Source organism: Scedosporium apiospermum (assembly GCF_000732125.1).
Source record: "Scedosporium apiospermum strain IHEM 14462 chromosome Unknown SEQ_SAPIO_0111, whole genome shotgun sequence".
Classification (NCBI taxonomy): domain Eukaryota; kingdom Fungi; phylum Ascomycota; class Sordariomycetes; order Microascales; family Microascaceae; genus Scedosporium; species Scedosporium apiospermum.
This window is the reverse complement of record NW_015971812.1, coordinates 19,634-44,310: the sequence shown is the minus strand read 5'-3', so window position 1 is coordinate 44,310 and position 24,677 is coordinate 19,634. Positions and strand designations below refer to the sequence as shown.

Below are 24,677 nucleotides of genomic sequence, written 5' to 3'. Positions count from 1 at the left end.
TCGAAGGGCAATTTACTCGCAAATGCTTTGTATCAAGATGACTTCGTGTTCATGCCGGGGAGGGTTGCCTAGTGAGGGGGGAGACGTTCTAGGGCTCTCTTCGAACAGGGAGCCTCACGACATCCCCTGTTTGCTCTGTGTGAATGCTCCCAGATCGTTATCCGAGGCAAACCTTGGGTTGGTTCCTCTTCCCCGTCTCTCTCGCCGTCACGAAGTCGGCAGTTTTGATGTCAATCTCTTCCATCCATCCATTAGTGTCGGCGAACGGCTCCGAGTCATATGATAGGCTTGATAAACACTCAAGGCTGGGAAACAATCCTTTACCAAATACGCAGACTTCTTCGCAGTCGAGGTGGATTGTCAAGTCTTGGACTGGTCACCCTCATCCCTCTCGATGAAACGTGTGACCAGGGGACAAGAGATGTTAACATGGTTGACCTCGTATTCATCCCATTCACTGTTGACGAGGAAGGGAGTAAGCAGAGGACTCGAAGTCGTGAAGAGACGGTCAAACAAACAACTCTACCCTTCCTTGTCTTGATGCTAAATACCCGCATGGAGACTAGACTGGCTACAGGTAGTTGACAGCTCGCTAGCAATTGCACTAAACCTATTCACATCCTGACAGCTCCGGAGACGTCAAAGCAAGGTTGCTCGAGTAGTTTTCTGCCCCTAGGTTGCACGCACTTGCACGACCGTTAAATGACCTCACTCCCTACGTCAGGCCCTGCTGATGGCAGAGAGAAATTACTCAATTGGAAATAGGCCGCCAAAAATGGACGATACGAAATACGGAAACGACCGCAATTGGTCGTTCCAGATCCCAGTTCCTCTTCTGGAACACGAGGTTGGTCACCCGCCACCCCTCACCTTTTTCTTCACACAACTCAACTGGCATGGCCCATGCAAGCGACCATCACAGGAGCGGAGGAATTCAAATCTCTCGATGCCGAACCGGGGACAATGATGGTCGATTTTCTCATCAGACAAGGGGCATAAACTCGCCCATCATTTTTTTTTCCTCTTTTGTAACCCTAATCACGTTGAGAGTGGGTTGTTGCCAAACAAATCTCGCCTCTGCTCATTATTGACGTTCCATCAGAGTGGATGAGATGACGGATGAGGATTTGGAGCTAAAAATATCTTCCGAAAATCGCTACGAATAATTACCGGGTGATCAGCACCTTAATTCTTGTGTCATCGTGGGGTGCAGGAAACGTCAATGCCAGGCCCAATACTAATCACATTAATGCCATTGATTCATGGAGAAGCCAACAATGGTGTTCTTGGCAGGGCCGACATCGTCAATTGTTCTGGATTCTGGATTGTGGATTCGGCACCCAATGCCGTGTGCCCAAGAGAAGCAATGGCTCATCAAAGCACAAAACGCCAAAAAGCAAAGAGGACAAGCAGAAGTGGCGTGGCGAGACCTGACGCTATGGGCCAGAGAAAATGCCAGTCATGAAGATTGGTGATGCCAAGGCCTGAATACGAGGGCGTGGTGTTGTGGTTGACCAATGGAGATAACCGTCCTCTGCAACTTGGGATGCCCCTGTTCGAATCAGACGACGGCCGAATCTTCGACCGACACGACCATAAGCTGGTGACGTCGGGGGGAATTCTGGGGTTGGGATTGGCATTGGGGTCGGCGTTAGGCTCAGGCGGGCGAGAAGAGTTGGGATGAATACATAAACAACGCATCCCGACGGGTGAGGCCGTGACACCTCGAAACTTGGAAGATCAAAAAGCATCAGCGCTGAACATAATAATTATTGTTGTACATACGCTACTCTAATATATACCCACTCACCTAAAGTCGATCGCTTTTTGAACATCATCTTTACACGATGAAGTCGTTCGCTCAACTCGCCGTTTCGTTCGCTATGTAAGGCCATCCACCTCGTATCCACCCCACATCACAAAGCTTAAAGAAGTTCCCGCAACTAACACGAGTCTTCCCGTATTTTTAGCACTGGCGTTGCTGTCGCTCTGCCAGGCGTCCCCCACCACTCTGATCACCACTCCGATGACGGCGGCGTTACCCAGACTACCGCCGGTCCCTCGGTGCCTCCGCCGGCGCAAACCGGCTGCCCCACCGTGACGGTCACGGGCGAGCTCTGCTCCACCTGCGCGATCCCCGAATGTCTCGGCCTCGCTACGGTCACCCAGAGCTGCGGATGCCCCGAGGCCATCCCCACCGTCACCCTCAACTTCCCCTGCGAGGACAACTGCAAGGGCATCTGGTGCACCACGACGTATGACATTGTCACCGAGACCTGCGAACCCACCGGTTCCGGCACTGACGAGCCTACCGTCACTCCCACTGGTACGGAGGAGCCCCCCGAGTCGAGCTGCACTGAAGAGCCGACTGAATCCACTGAAGAGCCCCCCGAGTCGAGCTGCACTGAGGAGCCGACTGAACCCCCGGAGGAGAGCTGCACTGAAGAGCCTACTCAGCCCCCGGAGGAGAGCTGTACTGAGGAACCTACTGAGCCTACAGGTGAACCGACCGGAGAACCTACCGGAGAACCCACCGGAGAGCCGACGGGTGAGCCGACGGGCGAGCCGACGGGCGAGCCTACCGAACCCACCGGCACCAGCGGCCCCGAACCTACGGGTAGCAGCACGCCTCCCCCTACCGTCAATGCTGCGATGGTTCAGGAGGGATCTTTCTGGGCCGCTGCCTGGGTCGCTCTCGGTGCCGTTATTCTACTTTAGTTGATGGATGAGTTGGATACTGGTTGTCCTCGGGGATGGAGGCTGCGGGTGGATGGGGGTGGGTGAAGCTCTGAGCCGCATTAGGCGCTATTCGATGATTTAATGTCTGGAGGGGAGGATGCACTTTCAACGAGGGATTGATGGGTGTGTATATGTGCTATGTGTTCTATGAACGAGCAAATGAAGCTATTGGATATAAGCTATAATATGATATCAAATGAGATTGCAAGGTGCGACTTCTTAGACTCCCTCCAACCTGCGCCTTCTTGGATTAGAAGGTTGACAAAAACATCGCCGAGAATCATGTGAAATGTACATAATCAATCGCAAGCATTATCATCGTCAAGTACAATTGTACTTTGACTTTGTAATCGCATCGATGTTGTCATTCTCCCCGATTACTAAAACTCTTCAACAATCCAAGTCTTTTGGTTTCGAATTTGCTTTTCCATCAAAAACTTGAATCAAACGTTGATTCATTTGATCAAGACCACCAAGCCTCCCCTCAAATGTTGTTTGTCTCTGATGATTGGTCTGGCCCTTTAAACTCATCTGCGCCGAAGCTAGTTATAGCCCGCTAAGCTCGAAGCTTTCACCAATGAGTGCTCATCTGGCTCGTTCGCCCTTATGGCCAAGCGGTAAGGCGTTTCACTCGTACTAGCGACATGAAAAGATCCTCGGTTCAAATCCGAGTGAGGGCATTATTCTTTTTTGTTGGTCTCACATGAATGGAGATTGATAGATTTTGCAGGCAATTTTTTTGTTGGATTTTGTGCTTGATTTCTTTATTTTTGTCAATTTTTCATTATTTTTTTTTTTCTTCCTCCTCATTTAATGAAGACTTGGGCAAGGATTCCTTCCTTTCATGAATTATTTTCTGACGCGTTTCCAATTGATAATAAGTATCGTTTTATTCGTTTCTTAACTGAAGCTGTTCCAGGCTCTTTTCCTGGCTTCATTCGGCAGACGGCGTCCTCCTCCAGAGACGTGGTCAAGTGATTGCCAGCCTGAACCGACGAACCCCTCCATCCCGTCCATTCCATTCCCAGCGCTAGCACAGCCACCGAGTCACTGTCCAGTCACCGCTCACTCACTATCCACCTTCCCTCCAAACCTCAGCCCATTTCCCTCACACAACGAGCCTCAACAAGAAAATCTCCAGTTTTCAACACCCACAAGAAAGCTTGTCCCTCGGCGCGTCCGCCAGCCTTGGAACATCCTTCATCCTTCTCCCGCCCCAGCACATGCCGGTTGGCGAACTGCATCCGAGGGAACCCCTGATAAACTGGGGCTTCATATGACGTGGCCCCGGCAAGCTTGGCCTTCAGTGCCCTGAGTCCGTCCTGCAGGAAGCAAGAGTTAGCTCGAGTATGGTTGGATACAGGATCAGAACTGGCAAAAGTGGTGTGGTGCGGTGACATCAGGAGGGGCAAATTGGAGCTCTCCATTGCAGCATGGGGACATTTGGGACCTGGAAAGCTGGGAAGATATGGGCCCCCTATGCCTTGGTGGCTTGTGAAACGATGCTTTCGAGATGTGTCTTGGATTTCTTTTTATTTGGACTTACATAGCTCTCCCCTTCCTTCGACATGGCTTTTGATCTTTGACTATTCTTTTTCCTTCCCATTTACCAAGCTAGACTAGACAGGCTTTACAGCTTTACAGCTTTGCGGCTTCATTCCTCTTTTCTCTTTCAGACCCTCCGCCAAGCCTAGAGCTAAATACGAATTCATACATAAACTCAGGGCGTCCTGCTTCCTCCAGCTGTCTCTCTCAGCCCAAACTCTCTTGAGCTTTGTGCCTGAGACTTGATTACCCCGCCATCGTCATCGACATCACAGCCCGTTACCCCTCTACTTTCCCCAAACCCCCACCACCAACCACCACCACCACCACCACAATGGTCCTCTTCGAGACAAGCCGTCAAACCACCCGCATCGCCGTCGTAGGCGCCGGCGACGTCGGCGCAGCCTGCGCCTTCGCCTGCATCATGAACCACGTAGCCGGCGAGATCCTCCTCGTCGACATCAAAGAGACCTTCCGCGACGCCCAAGTCCTCGACCTAGGCGACGCCGCCTACCGCGGCACCCCCTCCGTACGCGCGGGGACCTACCAAGAAGCCGGCCAGTGCGACGTCATCGTCGTCACCGCCGGAGCCAAGCAGAAGCCCGGAGAGAGCAGGCTGCAGCTCATCGGCAGGAACATTAGCATCTTGAGGACTGTCATCGAGGGCATGAAGCCGCTCAGCAAGGATGCCATTTTGCTGCTCGTGGCGAATCCTGTGGATGTTTTGACTTGTTTTGCGCAGGAGATTTCGGGGCTGCCGAAGCAGCAGGTTATTGGGTCAGGGACCTTTTTGGATTCGATTCGGTTGAGAGGGAGGTTGTCGCAGAAGATTGGCGTGAGTTAATTGCTCTCATTTGTTATTCTTAATTTTTCTTTTGAAGGTGAGCAAGGGCTGGCTAACCTAGAAAATATTCTAGATCTCCGCCAACTCCATCGACGCCTATGTTCTCGGTGAGCACGGCGACAGCCAATTCGTAAGTTATTCAACACCTCCAAAGCACCCCCCAAAACATCCCCACCCTCATCCCTCTTCCCATATCTAACGCACAAACACAGGTCGCCTGGTCCATAGCCACCGTCGGCGGCGTCCCCATCGACGAAGCCGTCCCCGCCGGAACCTTCGACCGCGACCTCATCGCCGAAAAGTGCCGCAACTCGGCCGCCACCATCATCGAAGGCAAAGGCGCCACGTCCTTCGGCATCGGCGCCGTCGTCTCCAGCATCTGCTCCGCCATCCTCTTCGACAAGCACCTCGTCCGCCCCATCAGCCATTGGGTCCCCGACCTCGGCTGCTGCATCAGCCTCCCCGTCGTCCTGGGCCGTCGCGGCGCCGCGAGGCCCTTGCCGATGAACCTTAATGAGGAGGAGCAGAAGGCTTTGGAGGGTTCGGCTGCGACGTTGAGGGGGGTTATTGCGGATGTGAGGAGGGACTTTAAGCTTTGAGCGTGGTGAGGGGGAGGTGCTGGATTGTTTTACTGTTGAGAGATGGGATACATGAGGAAATCTATGAGCCACGATTTTTTTGGAATGATGCGAACTAGAGTTAAACTCTTGGACACTTAAAAAAGAGGCTAGAGTCGATCTATCGAGGTTGACTAGAACTGGTTTGTTACAAATGGACCGCCTGCAACATGAAGTCGATCGTATGTATCGTCAATAAAATACGACGTTGGATCCGTACAACTACCATGATCATGCTCTCTTGATTATTTGATCGTGTCATACCCTGCCTTATTTTTCTCGTGACAATGAAAAGAAGATAACCGCCAATCTCTATCGTACATCAGCTGTCCCGGTGGGCCGCTCTGCAACATGCCAAGGGACTGATTGATACCTGCTTGGACTTATCCGACAACGTCAAACCTTTCCTCAACATCCATCTCGTCATCATTTCCGTAGGGCGAATGAGAAAAATGATCATCCACATCGGCGTGGGGCACCTGAGTGACTCCCTTTTGCTTCGGCTTCGGGGCGGGAGGAGCTTCCTCCACCACCTCTTCCTCGGCATCTGCCATCTCCTCCTCACCTTCCTCACCGCCATCCTCTTCACCGTCACCGTCGCCATCCTCCTCTTCGTCGTACTCTTCCTCACCATCTTCGTCGTCGCCCTCCTCGCTGCTTGAGCCGGATCCATCGCTGTCGCCATCGCTACCAGGATCGTAATCCTCCTCGAGCTCGTCCTCCTCGTCCTGAAGCTTCTGCTCCGCCTCGAGCTGTGCCTTCTCGAGTTCAGACATTCCACCGGCCTCCGGAGCCTCGGCATTGTCTCCCTGAGCCTCCTCGTCCTCGCCGGCGCCTCCAGCCTTCTTCGCCGCTCGGATATTCTCGGCAAGCTCGAGCTTAGCCTTTCGCTGCTCCGCCATGCTGCGATCCTGCAGCCTGTTCTTCTTGACGTAGGTCTCGTCAATACCCGCATAATCCGCCTGATCAACCATGCCAAACTCCACCTCCGTCGACTCTCCCTCTCCCATAAACACCTCAACCACAATATTGAAAGTCCTCTGCAGGACGCTCGTGTAACTAACGGCAGAGATGCGATCGAGCGGAATGAAAAGGAGCGGCTTCTTGTAGCCCCACAAAACGCCGTTCTCGAGGAAAAACAGGTATCCATCCTTCGAGCCCCGGAAGGCCTTGACGTGCACCGCCCTCTCCTTGGGCCTGTGCGGTTGCGCGATGACGCTGTGGAACTTGTTGGGATCAGTCGAGACGATGTCGATGGCGTTGCCGGCCTTGCGAAGGTGGTCCTTGAGGGCCCAGTGGAAGAGAGTTTGGTAAGAATCGGCGTAGGTCGAGGCTTTGGCGGCGTTGGAGCCGCCAATCGTGCCTTGTTTTGGGGGCGTGGCTGGCACTGTGAAGACGAGGGGGTCGGTCGCTGACGCGATGCCTTTGAGGGAGGCGAGGCAGGTGCCCTTGGGGAAGAGGATGTAGTTGTGTTGGACCTGGGCCTTTTCCGGAACCGGAAGGTAGAAGGCGTATTCTACGACGAAGACGAGGGAAATGGTTAGAAATGCACCACTCTTCCCACAAACTGGGTAAAAAAAAAGGGATTCCCACAAAACCTACCAATGTCCTGCCAGTGGTACACGATCCCTTGAACCGGACCAGGGGCATTCGCCGCCCTTGCATAGAGATGGTTCGCCGTGAAGCACAGATCGAACTTCTTCCTCTGCGGGATAGACATAGAAATTTCCTTGATTTCCAGGAGAACAGGCTCCTGCGCAGCATCGGCGCCATTCGCTCCGTTTAGGCCGTCTCGTCCATCACCTACTCGCCTTCGCTTCGCAGCGGGTTCGCCATTCGTCTGGAGATCGTACACGAAACTCGCAATGTTATTGAACAAGTTCACTCGACTCGGAGAATCTAAAAATGGAGTCGATTAGCTTCATGGAATCAGGAAACGCCAGTGATGGGGGGAAACGTACCAGCGGCAGCCTCGATGCTCTTAATGATGTCAGGGCGAGACTCAAAGGCGAGGCGGAGCCTCTGCGCGTCGAGAGCGGCAGACATTTTCAGGTGGTTCCGCCGACTTCGAAGGGTCAAATACGACAACGAAAACCCAACGTCGATGATGATGAGGATGAATTGGTCGCTTGATTGAGCCCAACAGCGATTCTGACGCGTTTTTTCTTCGCCTTCTGGTCACAGCGCGACGGGTTTCCTCAGTTGGCGCTGAGTCAGCTCGAAAACTTGGCTGGCGTTTTGGTTTACGGGGTGTTGGTGTTTGGGAGAGAGTTGAAACTGGCCTTGAGGGTGTTAAGGAGAAATGGTTGGAGGAGGTCACTTATACGCTAGGTTGGAACGTGCAGTTACTTTCACAAGGGATTCCTCTTAACAGAGGCAACCCCGCGCTGGGAACATCTGCTGCCCCTCAGCATCTTCATCTGATCATCACCTTCTCCTTTCTTACCAGGGAAGGGTGGATTATGATGGTTCTCATAATCGAGGCTAATTTACAGTGGAAAAAAATGCAATTCCCAAATGTATATGCTCACCGGAGAGTGGCAGATACTGCTAGCAAAGGCTGTGAGATCTGCTATAGGCCAACTTCAAGTGTGCTTCTCTCAAATGGGCCTGATGGAAAGGTAAGGAGGTTTTATTTATCGTCCTGAGACAGGAAATGGCTAAATCTTCCATGTAGGACTTCTTTTATGTCTGCGTGGCGCACCTCAAAGACAGAAACTTCTGTACGCCCATTATAGACCAAGCGGCTATTGATGCGAAAAAGAAGAAGGAGCTCGACGAGGAGGTGGAGAGGGTGAAGAAAGAGTACGAGGAGAGAAAGAAGAAGAAGGAGGAAGAGAAGAAGAAAAAGGAAGAGGAGGAGAAAGGGAAAGAGAAATCCAAAGACGACAAGGGAAAAGAAAAGGAGAAGGACAAGGACAAAGACAAGGATAAAGAGAGTAGTGAAGGAGACAAGAAGAATGACAAGTCCGACGATTCCAAAGTAAGTGCTGCAACGCTTAGTGTCGTCGATCCTGCATCGCTAACTCGACGGACTCTGTCAAGGCCGGGTCTCCGACGCCAACAGCAGAAGAACCTCGTGTCTTTGCTCTTCACCGGTAGGTCGGCCGTCGAGCTGTCGCCCGCATCCTACTTGATCGCGTCAAGCTAAATTCTTCATCACAGCACATTTTACCAGCAACGAGTTGAGAAGAGGCGACAGATGGAAATAGCTAAGCGAAACCGCGAGAGGCTTCAGCAACCAAATTACTTCCCCTCAGTTCCCAAGGGTCTCCCAGGCGCCTGAGCTGCCGGCCCACTATCGATCTTACTCAAATCAATCTTGGTATCAGGGTATAAGGCTGGATACATCCACACACCCATGCCATTCCTCCCAAGCAAACTTGCCGATCTTCCTTGGATTCACCCCCTCTACGATGAGGTACTTGAGCTTGGCATGGTCGAAGTACCTCTGTTTTCCTGGGGAAACCGGCCGTTTATCCTGTTCCTTTCCCCGAAACGATACCGTTTAATGCGAGTAAGACGAGGGATTCTTGGACCATAATCTCACCCGAGTGCCAAGATCCGACTTTCCAGAAGCTTGATCTGTATTCTAATAGACAAGAGTCGAAGGGATGAACCAATTTTACATTTCCAGTGCCCTTTATTATTTTATATATTTATTTTTATTTTTACTTTCCTCTCCTTTTTGTCACTTTGCTATCCTACCTCCCATTTTCCTTTCTATAAGCGGATTCGCTTGCGGCGCTAGTCTGGCCGCCTGAATGGCCACGCCCATCTTCGGCAAACCTGGTGTGACCCGGTGCCAAGACGCCTCGTTTCCGGAATAGGCATCTAACACTGGCACAGCCAACATGCCATGGTCAGCCGCAAACAAGCTCGCTTCTTTTCAGTAGTCGGGCCCAACCGCAAGCCCGTCTCAAAGCACAAGAATTCAAAAAGAAGAAAAGAGGGAAAATACTCGAGCTTCCTCTAGCGTCGGTCAAACTTGGTGGATTAAAATAAGGATTTCCTCAAATTAGTGCTCATTCAGCTTTGCTTTGACCTGCTTCGAAGATCACCGAACCGGAATGAGCCGATCACGACTTTGTGTGGGACCTGGTGATACGAACAGCCTCATTTCCCCCCTCTAACTCCTTCCAGGCGACCAGAGCGCACCGATCAGACCAAAGAGAGAACAGAAAACCCTGGTCAATAATGGAGGGGGGACTTGGCCAAAGCCCCCTTCCCGAACACGGAAGAAGACGGACGGCTCGGTCCTTGGTTGGTCCACCTAACAAGTAATGTGATGGGATCGATCTTGCTCTTGACTCGACTGTACCCTCCTCAATATCATTTTGTGTGTGTGTGTGTGTGTGGGATGACCTGCATGCGAGGTAAACTAGTGCTTACTTCCCTGCTAACACGAACATTGCAAATTGTACCCTACTCACATATTTGCCATGATGCTCACCCCCTCCATCATCAATCCGGCCACCAAGTCGGACGAGTGATCGTCGAAGCGAAATTCAGGGACCAACCAAATCCGAGGGATATGCAATCGTGGAAAGGTGGGGAGAATTCGGTTCTTTTCCCTCGTAGGGTTGCGGTGTGTGACGATGGATTTTGTGGTGCTATTTTCTTTTGGAAGTGCCTTCGCTGTGCTCACCATTGGTTCCATCTTCGGGCATGAGAAGTGGAACATGGAGGTTATCGTGTCATTGTTCGGTTGACTGACCTGAGAATGTGTGGGAGATTTCCATGCTGCAGCGGCGCCTTGGCACGATCGCCGTGTCCCGGTGGGTGTATGTGTGAGTTGTGTGCAACTCCATCGAGACCACCATGCAATATCGACAAAGTCCGGACTAAGACGTCACCGGGAGACTTCCCCCCGCACCGCTTACTGCCTGCTTATGCTGGGGTGAGCAAAGGTATCAAGACCGATACCACTTTCGCCTACCTGCAGTTCCCTCAATCTATTTCCCGCGCCAAAGTCATTTTGTCTCCACCGAACTTCCCCATAGCTTAGGGCTTAGAGGAGCCTCGGCGAGCGAAAACAAATTTCGAGAGTCTTCGGTGATCAATATGAACGGAGGCCCTCCTGGGGCTCTAGGGCTGAAGATCACCCATGGTCGACGTGGGTCGTACAACTCCACATTCGTGCCTGTCGATGGAGGATTTAGGCTCTTAGGTGCGGAGAGATCCTTGAGAACGTGGGAGCCAGAATCGACGTGTCTCTACGCTCACGCCCCTCCGTGGCCTGAGCTGTGACGGCCGGTACCGGCAGCGGTCGTCATCGAGCATGACCTGGCTGGTTTTCAATATAGTTTCCAGCACTCTGGTCCGGCCGTAATGCTCACTTGGCACTACCTGTCAGAAATGGCCTCAGGGTAAGCCATAGGAAGTCCTCATCATCTTGTGCCGGAGACGGGCGGCTGTTCTCTGATAAAAGCTATTTCAGGTTATTATCAGAAGATTCTTAACAATGTTGAGACCACTGGCGAAGTTGCTAGCAGTCTTCTGGGGACGCATGATCGAGTCCAAAGAGGATTCCCCCTCCAAAAGCCTCGACTAACAGCAAAGGCGGATGCGGGGACGGACGTTAGTCGCCCCTCAAAAGCGCCCGCATCGCTTGGCGTTTCTTCACCTGCCTACCGAGGATGGGTCAAGAAGTCTGAAGAGGGGATTAAGAGAGTAAGGCTTGCTTGGGTTGGGTAGAGAAAGAGAGGGAGACTGTGGGGGGTTCTATGACCCTGGACAACTCTCGCCGAAGACCGCATTGGGGCGAGATCACCTCGAATCCGACTGGTCCCGGCAGATGTGCCCTCCTGATATAGTGCATGTCCTTTTAGCCTCACCACTTACGTTCCGTCCATCGAACCAAGAATACAAGGCGGGACCAGAAGACCACTCCCCCCTCGCCGGAGTTAGCCCTGGTGAATAAATGACATGACCGCTGTATGGCCCCCAAATCTCAATAAAAGCATCATCATCCCGGAAGCGGAAGAGGGGCGTCCCCGACCCTCCAATGCATAGGCACGGCGCACGGTATGTCCTATTTGTAAACGGCACGTCCGATGATTCTGTCTCATTTATTGGGGGAGGGGTGGATCGGAGGGTCGGGATCGGGCCCTGAGTAAATGCGTGGCGTATTTTTCTTTTCTTTTTTGGCAACGGCGCTTGATTACATTCCGCTCAAGGAGCCGACGATACGCACGTAAAGAGAAAGGGGGAAGAAAAAAAAGTTGAAATTTGCTACTACGCCAACCCTACCCTGGCCTAGGTGTTAAAAGGTAACTGAAAAATTTTTTTACAGTGTTCCAACGAGAGTCGCTGCGCTGACGCCGGGGGAATCAATCACCAGTCCTCCATGGGTTCGGAAACAGTGATACGCGGGAGACACCCGTTTGCTGTGCTTACACCGTTTCTGATGCAAGAAAGCACGGAGGCAGCGTGTTGTGTGCTCCCGAGACACATAAGGCTGGGCCCTGTAAGCTGTTCAACTTCGACATTAAACTCTCCTCGTGCTTTGGGGAGATTTGGAGCAGATAAGAAATTGTGCTGGCCTTACTGTCCGAGGAGCATGTCCTTACCACCAATTCCTACACGGACTTCCTCTCACGGAATGTCGAGCTCAAGAAACAGGTTTGGAGAGAGCCGAGTTAAACGGCAACCGTCAATTTCGCGCTCAGATGTAAACAACTATACTCTAGAAACTTCACTGCCATCCTCCAACCCCATGACCACACTCGTCTCTATTCCAAATCCGCATCGTCCATGTTCCTGATAAACAGGCTATACCACTGAACAGTCCTAACATGAGCTAAGACGCTAAGCTTCTCATTCACCGTATGTATTCCCTCCCACATATTATACTCCGGGTCCCAACCCGGCGCAAACCGGAAAATATGCTCGCTCACGTCCCAATAATACCTTGTGTCTGTATTCCCCGTCATGATCCCCGGAGCGACGAGTACATCCTCTCCGTACAAACCCCTCGTGGTACCCGAGAGAACAGAGTAAGGCGTCGTGCCGTTGACGGACGTAGGCGTCACGGGCGCCGGCTCGAGGATGACCTTCGTGATGCCCAGCGTGATGGAGTTGAGCTCGGCTTCGTCGTGCTTGCCGGCCTCCTCGAAGGCGTGCAGCGTGAGATTGTGCTTCTTGGCGACGCCGCTGGCCAGCTTGGTGAGTTTGTCTTTTACCTCGGCGGAGGTCGTGCCGACGTTGATGCGGTGGTTGATGAGGGCGCGGGTTTGCTCAGGGAGCGCGTTGACTTTTACGCCGCCGGAGATCACGTCGACGGCGACGGAGGTGGTGAAGAGGTACTTGATCGCCGGGCCGGCTTTGGCGGCTTCCTTTGCGAGCTTATCCTCCTTGTGATGATGGTGATGGTGGTGGTGATGCTTGCTGATAGAGGCGGCGTGCTCGGGAAGAAGTTTCTTGAGCTTATGGGGGAACTCCTCGGCATGGGAGGCGCCGCACTGCAGGAGGCCCAGGAAAGGGTTCTCTGCGTGTAGGGTAGGCTCGTAGGGGTTAGATTCAACTAATGTAATAAACTCGGAGAGGATGCCGATGCCGGTGTGGTCGGGTGGGACCGAGGAGTGGCCGCCCGGCATGCGCACGGTAACCTCGACATCGATGTAGCCCTTCTCCGCAACACCGGGGACGGCAAAGGTCCTACCCCACGAGGAGATGAACCCGGAACCCTCGTCAACGATGGTAGCCACGCCGTGCTTTCCGTATTTCTGCAGGACAGCCTTCGAGAGGTAGTTCGAGCCCTGGCCGCCCGAGATCTCCTCATCAAAACCGAAAGCCAAGATGACAGTGCGTTTGGGCTTGTACCCAGCCTCGATCAGAAGCTCAACCGCTTCAAGAATACCAACCAGTGAGTTCTTGCAGTCCGCTGCGCCGCGGCCCCAGATGAATGTGCCGTCGTAATCGCCGCTAAAAGGAGGATGATCCCATTGGCCCACTGTCGACTCCGCCACCGGTACGACGTCCTGGTGGGCCATGAGCAGCGTGGGCTTTAGAGAAGCGTCGCTTCCCTCCCACGTGTACAGCAGACCGTAAGTGTTGACCTTTTCGAGCTTCACGGCATCTCCCTTGTGGATGCGGGGGAATGTGCGCTCGAGGTAATCCGCTACGTCGCCCATGGGTTCCCACCGCGGGTCCTCGCCAACGGGGCCCATGTCGTCGTAGGACTGGGAGGGGATCCGGATGGCGCCGGATACTCGCTCGATTGATTCGCTGCGGAATTGGTCAGAGGTGAGGAACTTGTCCATGCGATCAAGGGCGTCGTCATCCTCGCCACCCCCGCGGGAGGGGTTGAGAGGCAGCACCTGGAAGCATTGGGTCTGGGACTCGGAAATTGCCCTGCCACTCCTCCAGGAAGCGCAGGATGGAATGATCGAGTCGGGGTGACGGTATACGAAGAAGAGCACGTTGAGAATGGCTAGCAACAAAATGGAGCGTCCGAAGCGGGATGAGGCGCGGGAACGGAGCTTAGGGCCCCCACCGCCGACGGGCGGCAAGGTCTGGGTCTTCTCGGACATGCTCTGCGTCCCAGTTTGCGTCTTCGGTCTACTAAGATTCGCGTGGGATGTTCAATTGATTCTCAATTGGATGAGGAGGACACTACTTCGTACAGGTCAATGAGTTGAGACGTGGGCGTTATTCAACTGGGCACACGTGATATAGGAGGGAGGAGGTTGGGAATTTGAGAGTTGAGGTCCTCAGGAATCATTATTAATTGATGATGCAATTGATCCGCTGCAATGTCGACGACATGGGCTTCTCGGCTTAATTATGCCGACTGTGACCGACCAACACCAACACTCGTCGAGTCTCGGTCGCACTCGACCTTGCAGAGCGTTGGGGATTTTCAGTCGCAACGGGACACTCCGATGCATTTGCTCTTTTAACACTATCGCGGAAATAAAATAGCTTCAGGCTATGATCCACCTGCCTACCTACCACCAACTCCGATGATGAATCCCATCCCTTCTCCTTGAATGCCATTGCCGTGTCTCCCCATTCTCTAAACTAGATTCACCGCTCCTTTCTATGCGTAGTTACAAGCCGAAGAGAAGGTAAATCTAAAATCTGATATGCCCATCATAAATTCTCCCTCGGGGTCGCACCCGGAGGCATCCGTATCCCCAGCGCCGCAGGGACCCTCGCGGGCTTCACCACATCAACCTTGGACTTCTGCAACGAAAACGCCGGCGTAACCCACTCTCCACACGAGCACTGGAATCCTTTCCATGAGTACCGACCCACCGAGGCGCCGCACTTGACATTGGGACACGATAACCTCCCGTCAAGCTCACCCTGCTCGAGCGTCGACCGCATCCACGAGAGCGGTTCGATAAAGTAATGCGGGCAGGCGCCGGGAGATGCGGCTGGTTTAGAAGCGGAGCCGTCTCCGTGGTGGTCTAGTGCGACGATGAATTGGGCCGTCGCGAGGGTTTTGCGGCACTTGCGGCATCGTAACTCGGGGTCCGCCGGCGATGGCGGGGTTTGATGCGCAGGCTGACCACCCTGCACAGGCTTGGCTTGATTTATGTCCTCATCCTCGAACCTCAACTCAGGAGCCATACCGCAGGCAACGCTCCTCTCAATTTCTCTCTTGTAAGCCCACTTCCTGTAAACGGGGTGTCCCTCCACGTCCTCGGGACACCCCATCTCCCACCAAAGCTTCAGCTGCGACCGGAACCCCCAGTTCGGATCCGCCATGGCGCGACTCCTCCGGATCCACTCGATCGCCCCGTTGACGGCGTCCCTCCCGCCACCTTTTCTCGAATCTGGATTAGCCGCAGAGGCCGCGGACCTTCCAAAGCGTTGCGGGTGCTTCCAGAGCAGGTACGCAGCCACTGTGGCTACGGAGCGTGATTTCCCCATGGCGCAGTGGACGAAGACGGCCCCCTCGGTTTCGAGCTCGTCCTCGTCGCCTTCACTCAAGCTTTCGCCACCGTCCGGCGGCGGTGTCCTCGACGGGTAGAGGCCCTGCTCTATGAAGCGGACGGCTTTCGGGAGGTGTATTAGGAGATCTTCGTCGTCTACGTCGTCGATGTCGATCATCATGTGCTGGGCCTTGTTTCTGAAGTCGTCCCAGGTCGGACCCCTGTTTGCGTCTCCTTCCATCTCCCTGTGCTTGAACCCCACGACAGAGAGTACGTGGGTGACGCCATGGTCCATGAGGGCCTTGGGCCGTCTGAGAGCAAATATGCTATGGGTAAGTTAGCCAACGCGGCTCTGTGGCACCGTGTAAACGAGGTTGATAATGGGATGCGACTCACCTCCCGACGTAGAGGTTCTCCTTACCCTCTATCCGGTCCAGTGACATGTTGGAACAGGGAATATGAGCCTTGTGTATGGAGTGGGGAAACGGAAGTAAAAAGGGGTATAATAATCCTTCACCCAACCAAGGAAAAAAAAAAAAAAATGCTACCGTTTCTCCTGTACAACGCCCTTTGCAGTTTGAATTGTATGTAGAGCTGTCCGATGTTTTCGACCACCGCGTTTGCAGGTGAAATTGTGAAATCTGGGGTAAGAAAATTCGGCTGAAGTGCCCCGCCCCCGCCCGTCCTGAACGCCACCCACTCCCTGCCTTGAAGCGAGGGCGCCCTGCAATTCTTGTGACGAGAAAGCCAGGCGGTCCCTGACAGGAATGGATAGGACTGCGAGCACGAGAATGCACGACAAATGAAAGCGTGAGATTCTCAGCCGTGTCTTTTTAGATGAAGCTATAATAGCCGAGTCAGACACAATTGTTGAAAATTGTTCTGCAGGGCAATAATCAAGATTTCGAATGCGGTGCAGGTTGTGCGCAGCTTGTGATGCCTCGATACATGTGTTGCATCATTCTTCATGCAATTATCGGGGCAATTATTCACTAACTGCCTGGCGACTCCAAAGTGCGCACCAAAACGCCAAGCAGTCTCGGACATAAAGCTGGTGTCGGGTCGGCCCAAGTACAAGAGGACGGACATTGGAACATCCTTCAATGTGAGAAAGCCACTACTGTCTCCGACGAAAATGCCAGTACGTTATACTTCTTCGGAGTCCGCTTTTCCGTCAAGTAAAACAACGGAGCGACTCTTGTTTGTGGTGCAAAGATGGCAAGTCTTGCAGCGTTGTGTCGTGTCGTGGATCCCCTCCTGTAGGGCTGAATCACATGAACGGAACTTTCACCGAACGGAAGCTGCCGCGGATTCGGATTGGACACACGGAAGCCAGAAACATTTCCCAAAAGGTCCCCACGCTTTGTTCTAGGCCCCTTCCACCACTTTTCGACAAACAACCACGCCTTGGACACGTTGAGAGAGGGGAGGGGGGGAAGGGGAGCAAGAGGGCTTTGCTGCGTGGAACTTCTGCGTCGGCTCTCGGGAATGTCGTGACCTGGTCCAGTCCCCGATTCGTCCCTCCTTCTTTCGTACGGAGTACGTCCGTCCTTGTAAAGCGGAAGAGACCCACCACCTCTGGCCAAGTATCGAGTGTTATTGATGCCGAGGCACAGGGGGACTTGGTATTGAATCCAACTTGGGATCTAGCGGCCCCCCCCCCCCCCCCCCCCCCCCAAAAAAAAAGAACGCAAAACTGCACTGCGCTGCGCATACTTGTACGGAAGAGCAGTTGATCATGCTCCCTTCAGAAAGGGGGCGCACATCATTGATGCCTTCTCCCACCACTATCACTACCGTTGTTATCGCAATATCCAGTAATAAGTATCCAAAATGTTTCCAACCTCCTCTTTCCCGACCATCTCTCCCCTCCCCCCACTTGCCTGTACACTACTCATACACACTAATCCGCGAAAGAAAGGGACTGATGGCAGCAAATGGCCAGCCACCCCTGCCATGTAATGTATTGACGTACACTATGGTGAGCAAAAGCATCTGCATGTGCATCTGCGGAGCAAGGCAAGTCTAGTCGAAGTCGTCCGACACCGAGAGGACTAGGGGTACCCAGTGAAGGAGGATGGTCTTCCTTCTCTTTTGCCCCCACGACTCTTTGCAGGTAAGGAATGCAAGTCCTCTCCGCCGGTCTCACCTTTTTGCTGCCCGTTTATCGGCCACTCCAAACACCCCGCCCCCGCGACCCACGATCCTACCGAAAAAAAAAAAAAAACTAGATTAATTCTTGGTCGTCTGTTGCACGCCTTTGTACCTTTCATGCCTTCTCTCACGACCGGGATACCTTTTTCCATATTCTCTACACCTCCCCATCCCAGTCGTCCGTCCCGCCTCAAACAGAGATGCACCCCTCCCAAAAATAAATCAGGTCCGTGTGTTATCCGGTAGAAGCGAAAGGGAACAATTGAAAAACACAAAACCCCCCCCAAACAGAGTTGCAACGAGTAATCTACTTTGCCAGAGGGCGCGAAATAACAGTTCCCAAAAATAGCAATGGGGTCTCGCCTCGCCTTGGTTCTGCTCTACCCCACTCCCCTGGCTTTCCTGTTTTGTCCTCCTTTCTCACGGGCAAGAAGCTGTAACAATGGATTACACCGAATATAAGCCCACACCAGACTCCATCAATATTTCCATCAATCCTTGCACAAACCCCCTGCTAAAAACCCACCTGTAGCTGTAGGGGCCACTTAGCGCCTTCTTCCAAGGATCCCTCGTAGGGCCCGGCCAGCCTCCACTCCCAGCTGCTCAGGGTCTTATCCGTAGCCTAGCTAGGCGATAACGGCTCCGTACTAGTCCACATTGGCACATGGACCAAACCACGATGGTGACAGATGGGCTCACTTACTGCCCGCTTACTTCCCGACCTCCCTCCTGTCTTTTCCGTGCTTGGTCAGTGAGAGCGAACATGGGTCTGGCAATGACACTCTAATGCTAGATCAAGAATATGTTCAGTTCGAATTAATGTGCGCCAAACGGCAACATCGCTCGTAGTTAGATCATCCTCAATGCCATGGGAACTATTCGATAGACAATAGCCATTAACACAGAGGTGTGGATTAGAAAGGTGATTAAGCATAGCCATACATAGATGTCGGGTAAAGAAAGAAAAACAGCAAGGAAAAAAAAAATTCCAGTATATATCTCCCCGGACTGGTTCCGTCAAAGACCAACATGTTACATGATAAGGTATTTTTAATGCTCCGAGGTCCGTCAACCTATCGTCATAAAGGCGTGAAAAGGAAAGGGGGAAAGAAAAAAAAATACCAAAAACATGGGAAGAGAAGAGCAATGCTCGTCGTCGTACATTCCATCATATGCCCAGTGGTCTCCGACACCGCTAACGATTTTTCCTGCTGGCCCTGCTGGCCGGGTATATTCGCCGCACGGGTAGGTAGGTCATGGCGGGCCCTGATGTTTCTGCTTCGTGGCCCAAGAGTTGGTTGTCCTCATGTATGTGTGCGTGTCAGGGTGTGTGTGCGTGCGTGTCTCATCAAGATATATATTCTTGTTGTCAAGAAACTGCCGTTCATTCGGTTGGTCAGGGGAGAGGAGGTGGGGTACAACTGGCGTCAACACCACTTCCTCTACTCCACCACCCCTTTCATGGCATACATCCCAGTCTCTTCACCGCTCTGATCCGTAGCAAGACCACCTTAATGCAGGCTTGCTGCTGTCTGGTGTCAACTTGCGTTGGCGGCGACAAAAATCAATAAGACCCTTTCCCCGCTGCCAACCCCAAGTGTTGTTCGCTTGGCACTTCCGGTGCTGGTGGGTGGCAATTTTTTTTTTTTGTTTTTTCTTTTTCCTTTTCCTCTTTTTATCAAAGAAAAGAATCCAAAACGCGTGGTATGGTATGGGAATACATAAAATAAATAAATAACAAGGAGCCTTGAGATATCAATGCATTGATCTACCAACGCCGTTGCGTGCACCTCCAGGGGAATCCTTAACATGAAAACAAGGATGTGTTCTTATTCATAATTGAATGCGAAGAATAAAACGTGAAAGGAAGAGTAAGGGAAGGAATAATTGGGAAATGAGGATGGCTGAGGGACTCGGAAAGAAAGAAGAGTCGCTAAGCCGTTTCGCTCATAATGGCAAGTCGCAATCTTGCAGGTCGATCCTCCATGCGCCGCAAAACATAAATTCGCATTCTTCGCGGCCTATGCGAACCCATGTCTTTTAGACAGACTATGCTTGGCGTACCAGAGTCGTTGCGTCCTGGCGTGTCGAGTGTTGGCGGTCTCGGAGGGCGGTCCAAATGATGAAATACAGGGAAGTCTGCCGCCGGCAGCAAAATAGATGCGGAGTGGGATGAGAATCGGTGCTCGTCCTTCCTATCTTAGCGGAACAGCTCTGCACGGCAAGGCGATCATGTCCGGCATCGATGATAGGAAGCCGCGGTGTCCCCGCTACCGCCCTTGTGCGAGGAGTTCCTCTATCGGAGGAAGAAAGGCAATGAGAGCTGTCCCTGAAATCGAGGCGCCGAGACGGAAAGAGCACCTAGAAACTGGGAAAGCATCAATTCCTTCTCCCGGAGAAGGCGGCTTTATCGATTTTACCCATCGGGTGCATCCTTGGCTCCCCCCGCATTCATACCCGCACCACCGAATTTCTTCATGAAATTTTGTTCAGGAGACGATTGGCCCACGCAGCGGTCCCTGGAGAGCGAGTCCAGATTGACCACGCCGAGCATGTTAGGCACGGTGACAAATGACCGTATTATCTCGATGACGGCGGCCAGTAGTATTCTGAGCAGAAGCATGCAATGCGACCCTCCCGCAGTAGCGCCCACTGACCCTCATTTGGGCGTTGGGTCCTCTTCCATCATGCATGCGTTTTCCAGCATGTTCGTCCATTTCCCGCTCGATCCCGCGTGGCTGTGCTTCAAGTGTTGACGGAAGTGGTCGGCCCGGTAAAATTTTTTGCTGCTGTTGCATTCCCTGAATTTGTGGTCTGCTGTGAGGTGATGGATCCGCTCATCCCAGTCTTGGTCCGATGCTGTGCGTCCCACCCCTCCCGCAGCCACCGGTCCGGTGCGCTCGAAATCTCGCCCACAATAACCGCACGTATCGGCCTCACCTGGACGGTTAGTGCTCTCGTGGAACGCTTGACTGTAGCTCGTGAGCGCTTTGCAGCTCCAGCTGTGACGGCGAACGTGAAGGCTGTTCTGGTGTCGCTCCGCCTCGTTTTTGTTCTTGAAGCGGTTGCCACAATACAGACATTCGTACTGCTTTTCGGCTTCATGTGCGCTAAAAAGTCATGTGTGTTAGCAACATTTCCGCATCTTTGACCTCGGATCGTAGGATAATATTAGGGATGTTATGTACCATAATTCTTCAAGTGTTTCGAACTTCTTGGGTTTCTTTGGACAGCATTCGCACATGAGCATGAAGCCTTGCATTCGCTGTCCATTGGGCTTGGAGACCTCGGTAATCTTGCGGGGAGAAGCCGTTTGCCTGCTCTCGCTAATATTTCGTTGGTGGGTTCCCCGAGAAATTGAGCCCCGCGGCGATGGGTTTATGGCGTAGCCTTGCCCTCCATCAGTGCCACCACCAGGCGACAGGTGAACAGGAGACCTGCGCCCGAAGGAATTGACGCTCGTCGCACTGCTTGGCGCAGCGACGGAAAATGTCGAGGCAAAGGAGCCGCTCCGACCGGCAGAGGACACTGAAGATCCGGAGCCCTTCGGGTGGACAGCTAACCTCGGGGTAGGAGAGCCCCGAGAGGGCTCCCGGCGTCGTAGGTCACTTTGGCTACCCATAGAGTGCAGCATTGAGTCATCACCGGGAGGCGATGACGCACGTCGCTTAAGCCCGGCTACATGATATTCCTTAGATTCATCCAGATGTAGCCTTCGCATCGACGAGGTCTCGGCGATCTCCGAATCGGCGCTGTGTAGTTCATAACCACCCCTCGGGGACGCTGCTGAATCTTCACCTAGTGAAGTGCTATTTGTCCTACCGGACCGACGGCGCCGAACCGAGTAATCCACATCCGAATTCCCACCAGGGGATCGAGGATCGCGGCTGCTGAGAGAGAAAGGACCGAGGCGAGGTGACACGGCCGAATGGAGAGGGGTCTGCGTGAAGCGCTCTGGTTCCTCGAGAATGGAAGTTCGGAAGGGGAGGGAGACCGGCACAGACAAAGGAGGTAAGCGGCCCTCGGGCGAGAGGCGAGAAGGGAAGTGATCCTGGGCGGAGGACGGGCCGATGGACGAAGTCGGGGACTTGTCGAACGTCCGAATTGGATTGAGCTTGTTCTTCATGTTGTCGCAGTAATCGTCGGCGCTACTTTGGAATCGGAATCGGTTGTGGCAGGCGCCAAAGCCGGTAGGCAGAGAGTCCTTGGACCTAACGGTCATTGGTCATGTTAGTGGACATCAGATTCGACTAACCGCACAACGATTATCCCAAGGCTGTCGCCTCAGAGGCGCACAGGGCTGTGGCAGAAATGCGAAGAGGGACACGCTTACCTTGTGGACGACAGACTCGCATATCCTTCGTCTTTCTCCACTCGCAAGAAGGGTCCACGATCCATGCTGCTAAAGCTTCCGCTCCCAAAGAGGCTAGGTTCCCTGCTACTAAAAGGATTAAACGAATCTCGTCGCGGCTCCTTGTAGTCATAACCAGGAGGCCTTCCAAAGGGGAACTGTGGCGGGGGTAACGGTGGAGGGACCTCTTCGACTCTTTGAACACCCGGAATCGTCATGGCGCTTGTGGTGGAAGAAGATGAATGCTGCTCATAAGGCATGACTTGAGGGGGGGAACGATATCGATCTGGAGGATCCGAAGCTATAAAGATTGACGGGAGGTTAGAGGCCTCGGGGCCGTGCTGTCGACTGAAAGACATGGCGTCGGAGTGTGAGGAGGAATTGTGAGAGCGAGGCCAGGGTGAGAATGATGACAGCTGAATTCGCAAGTTAAATTGCCACCAAGACGACCACAAGGCAGCTGAACAGGGGTTCGTATAGATTCGGCGAGGACCAACGAGATCGTCATGAAGCGTCCAGCAACAGAGGGTCGTTAAAATAATTGAAAACCAACAATCCGGTTTGCTGGAGTTATTTTTGGGTTCCTGCGGCCAACAGCGCCGACTGCAGAAAATCGAAGGGTATGGTGGCGACGAAATTCGGGATTGCCGCCGGGGGTGTGTTTTCCGCCTGGACCGAGCACTAGGGCAAAAAGCGCAGACGTCAATACGATTGAGGGAGCCGGTCGACGAGCTCGGCGGGGCCTTCAGGGGCGATATTTAGAGCTCAATTGCTGGGATTATAAAAAGAAAATTGGTGTCCTGAAGCTGTTGGTGATCGATGGCAGAATAAAAAGGAATGCGGCAAGCGAAGTTCAAGAGAGGGATAAAAGAACAAAGATAATAATAATAAGATGGGGGAAAAGAGGAGAAGGGGGAAAAAAAAATATGCAACAATGGACTGGTCGAGAGGAAGTTGGGAGGACACAGGAGTAATGAGAAGGGATCAACTGCGCTGATCAACCGTGGAAGGTAGAATGCAGGGTGGTTGTATGTATCGTGGCCAGGGGCGGGAAGATTGGCCCCCTGCTAGCGAACCATTCGGCGACGAGACGTTGGAATCGAATCGTGTTCCTTGGCTTTAGACAGAATCCCTGATTCAGTCGCAACGCGCTTTGCTAACCGATGCCGTCGTTGCCACAATTAGATATATAATGGACGGCGAGTGCCAACTTATGCAAGGTTGGATGATGGTGGGAAAGCCGATGTCTACGGTATTATTGTATTGTACCTGCGCGCAGTCTTGGGTAAAAGGCGCTGGTAGTCGTAGTCGTGAGAGATGTTATTGACCAAGGCAAGCTAAGCTATGTGAGGAAAAAAGATCTTGTTGCCTGTCCAATGCCATGCATGCGCGGTCTCGGTGTGTTTGGGCGTGGAGTGTGTGAGCTGTGCGAGTGTGTTCTCTGTCTGGCTGAGTGTCGAGTCGGGCTGGTCGATTGGGTGTTGTTGGCTGGACCTGGTGCCCCGAGATGTCGAGATACAACTTGCGGACAGCAAGCACTTCGAAAAGACGAGATACAGGGTCGAGGAGTGTGAGGGTGGGAGAGCCCAAGTAATATGCGAATAGAAGCCAAGCAGATATTACTGTGGGATGAGGGGTGGGCGTCGCTGTAAGGCCAAATAAAAGTAAAAAAGGAAACGACTGCCAGCTGCGTGCGGAGTACTCTGGATATGCAGCATCAAATATATTACTTCTGGTGGGAAGGTACAACTGTACCAGGGGCTCCTTCAGAAGTCAGTCAGCATCAAATACTTTCGTACTAGTAGATCTCTTGAAGCTCAAGGGGAAGTTGGGATCCATATTATACTTCGTATGGTGTCCTGCGTGGTTCACTCGGGAAGCTATGGGGAAGTCGCCTTCTACATAGGGCTTACCCGCCTTTTCTGAGGTGGTACAACATGGTGTACACTCCTTGTTGATTGATGGATCTGGTGTGTATGCTGACAGAGTACCTTACCTGACCCTATGGTCAGTCCGCTAGCCGTACCCTACGGCCCAGGGTGGACAGGACAGGGTAGGCTAGCCCTCAGATTACGGTAGGCTGTGGGGCTGAATCGATTGGCTTGACCCCGGCGCTACGGAATCGATCAGGCGTCCGTAACAGGACAAAGGTACACGATCAGTTCCACCCCCATTTGCACCCCTATCAGCGCCCCGTTTTGGAACTTGACCTGCACTTGCTGGCCAGTTGGCACCTGAGCTAAGCGACTCAAGGGGCAGGAGCCAAAGTAGCTCCATCAAATCCGATGGTGAAGGAAAGAGGCGTCCTAGTTCTGACTTATTATCTGCCTTCGGCTGCAAGGCAATTAACGAGGCCCTCGAGTCAGAGATGCAGGTAATGACTTTTATGGGGAGCAAATGGCATTTTATGCCGTATCCTCCTCTTCTACTTCATGGTTGTTGGTCCTTAAGATGACACCGTCAAACACCCTGGAGTATACGGTTCTTGACCATCATGGGTTGGCATCAATAAACTGGGAAGGAACTTGCCGTTCCATAGCCAA

At 52.9% G+C, this 24,677-nt stretch overlaps 6 protein-coding genes and 1 pseudogene across 6 annotated transcripts; 3 read left to right on the top strand and 4 right to left on the bottom strand.

Annotated features, from left to right (window-relative positions):
• Nucleotides 1-1,847: 1,847 nt before the first annotated feature.
• On the top strand, nt 1,848-2,718 carry SAPIO_CDS7812 (Gelatinase B; the record flags this gene model as incomplete). The annotated part of the gene is made up of 2 exons (XM_016789602.1): nt 1,848-1,885; nt 1,971-2,718. The coding sequence occupies 2 exons, from the start codon at nt 1,848-1,850 to the stop codon at nt 2,716-2,718; spliced, it is 786 nt and encodes a 261-aa protein (XP_016640719.1).
• A 1,900-nt stretch (nt 2,719-4,618) lies between these two features.
• SAPIO_CDS7811 (L-lactate dehydrogenase) lies at nt 4,619-5,727 on the top strand (the record flags this gene model as incomplete). Its single annotated transcript, XM_016789601.1, has 3 exons — nt 4,619-5,119; nt 5,202-5,258; nt 5,341-5,727. The coding sequence occupies 3 exons, from the start codon at nt 4,619-4,621 to the stop codon at nt 5,725-5,727; spliced, it is 945 nt and encodes a 314-aa protein (XP_016640718.1).
• A 401-nt stretch (nt 5,728-6,128) lies between these two features.
• SAPIO_CDS7810 (putative chaperone protein) lies at nt 6,129-7,791 on the bottom strand (the record flags this gene model as incomplete). The annotated part of the gene is made up of 3 exons (XM_016789600.1): nt 6,129-7,261; nt 7,348-7,644; nt 7,707-7,791. The coding sequence occupies 3 exons, from the start codon at nt 7,789-7,791 to the stop codon at nt 6,129-6,131; spliced, it is 1,515 nt and encodes a 504-aa protein (XP_016640717.1).
• Nucleotides 7,792-8,268: 477 nt separating this feature from the next.
• SAPIO_CDS7809 (uncharacterized protein) lies at nt 8,269-9,031 on the top strand (the record flags this gene model as incomplete). Its single annotated transcript, XM_016789599.1, has 4 exons — nt 8,269-8,307; nt 8,423-8,728; nt 8,791-8,843; nt 8,911-9,031. 4 exons carry the CDS (start codon nt 8,269-8,271, stop codon nt 9,029-9,031), a joined length of 519 nt encoding a protein of 172 aa, XP_016640716.1.
• A 3,448-nt stretch (nt 9,032-12,479) lies between these two features.
• Nucleotides 12,480-14,279, bottom strand: SAPIO_CDS7808 (annotated as a pseudogene; the record flags this gene model as incomplete).
• A 562-nt stretch (nt 14,280-14,841) lies between these two features.
• Nucleotides 14,842-16,072, bottom strand: SAPIO_CDS7807 (Uncharacterized protein; the record flags this gene model as incomplete). Its single annotated transcript, XM_016789598.1, has 2 exons — nt 14,842-15,955; nt 16,026-16,072. The coding sequence occupies 2 exons, from the start codon at nt 16,070-16,072 to the stop codon at nt 14,842-14,844; spliced, it is 1,161 nt and encodes a 386-aa protein (XP_016640715.1).
• A 4,370-nt stretch (nt 16,073-20,442) lies between these two features.
• Nucleotides 20,443-22,493, bottom strand: SAPIO_CDS7806 (uncharacterized protein; the record flags this gene model as incomplete). Its single annotated transcript, XM_016789597.1, has 3 exons — nt 20,443-20,893; nt 20,972-21,994; nt 22,117-22,493. 3 exons carry the CDS (start codon nt 22,491-22,493, stop codon nt 20,443-20,445), a joined length of 1,851 nt encoding a protein of 616 aa, XP_016640714.1.
• Between the last annotated feature and the right edge of the window lie 2,184 nt (nt 22,494-24,677).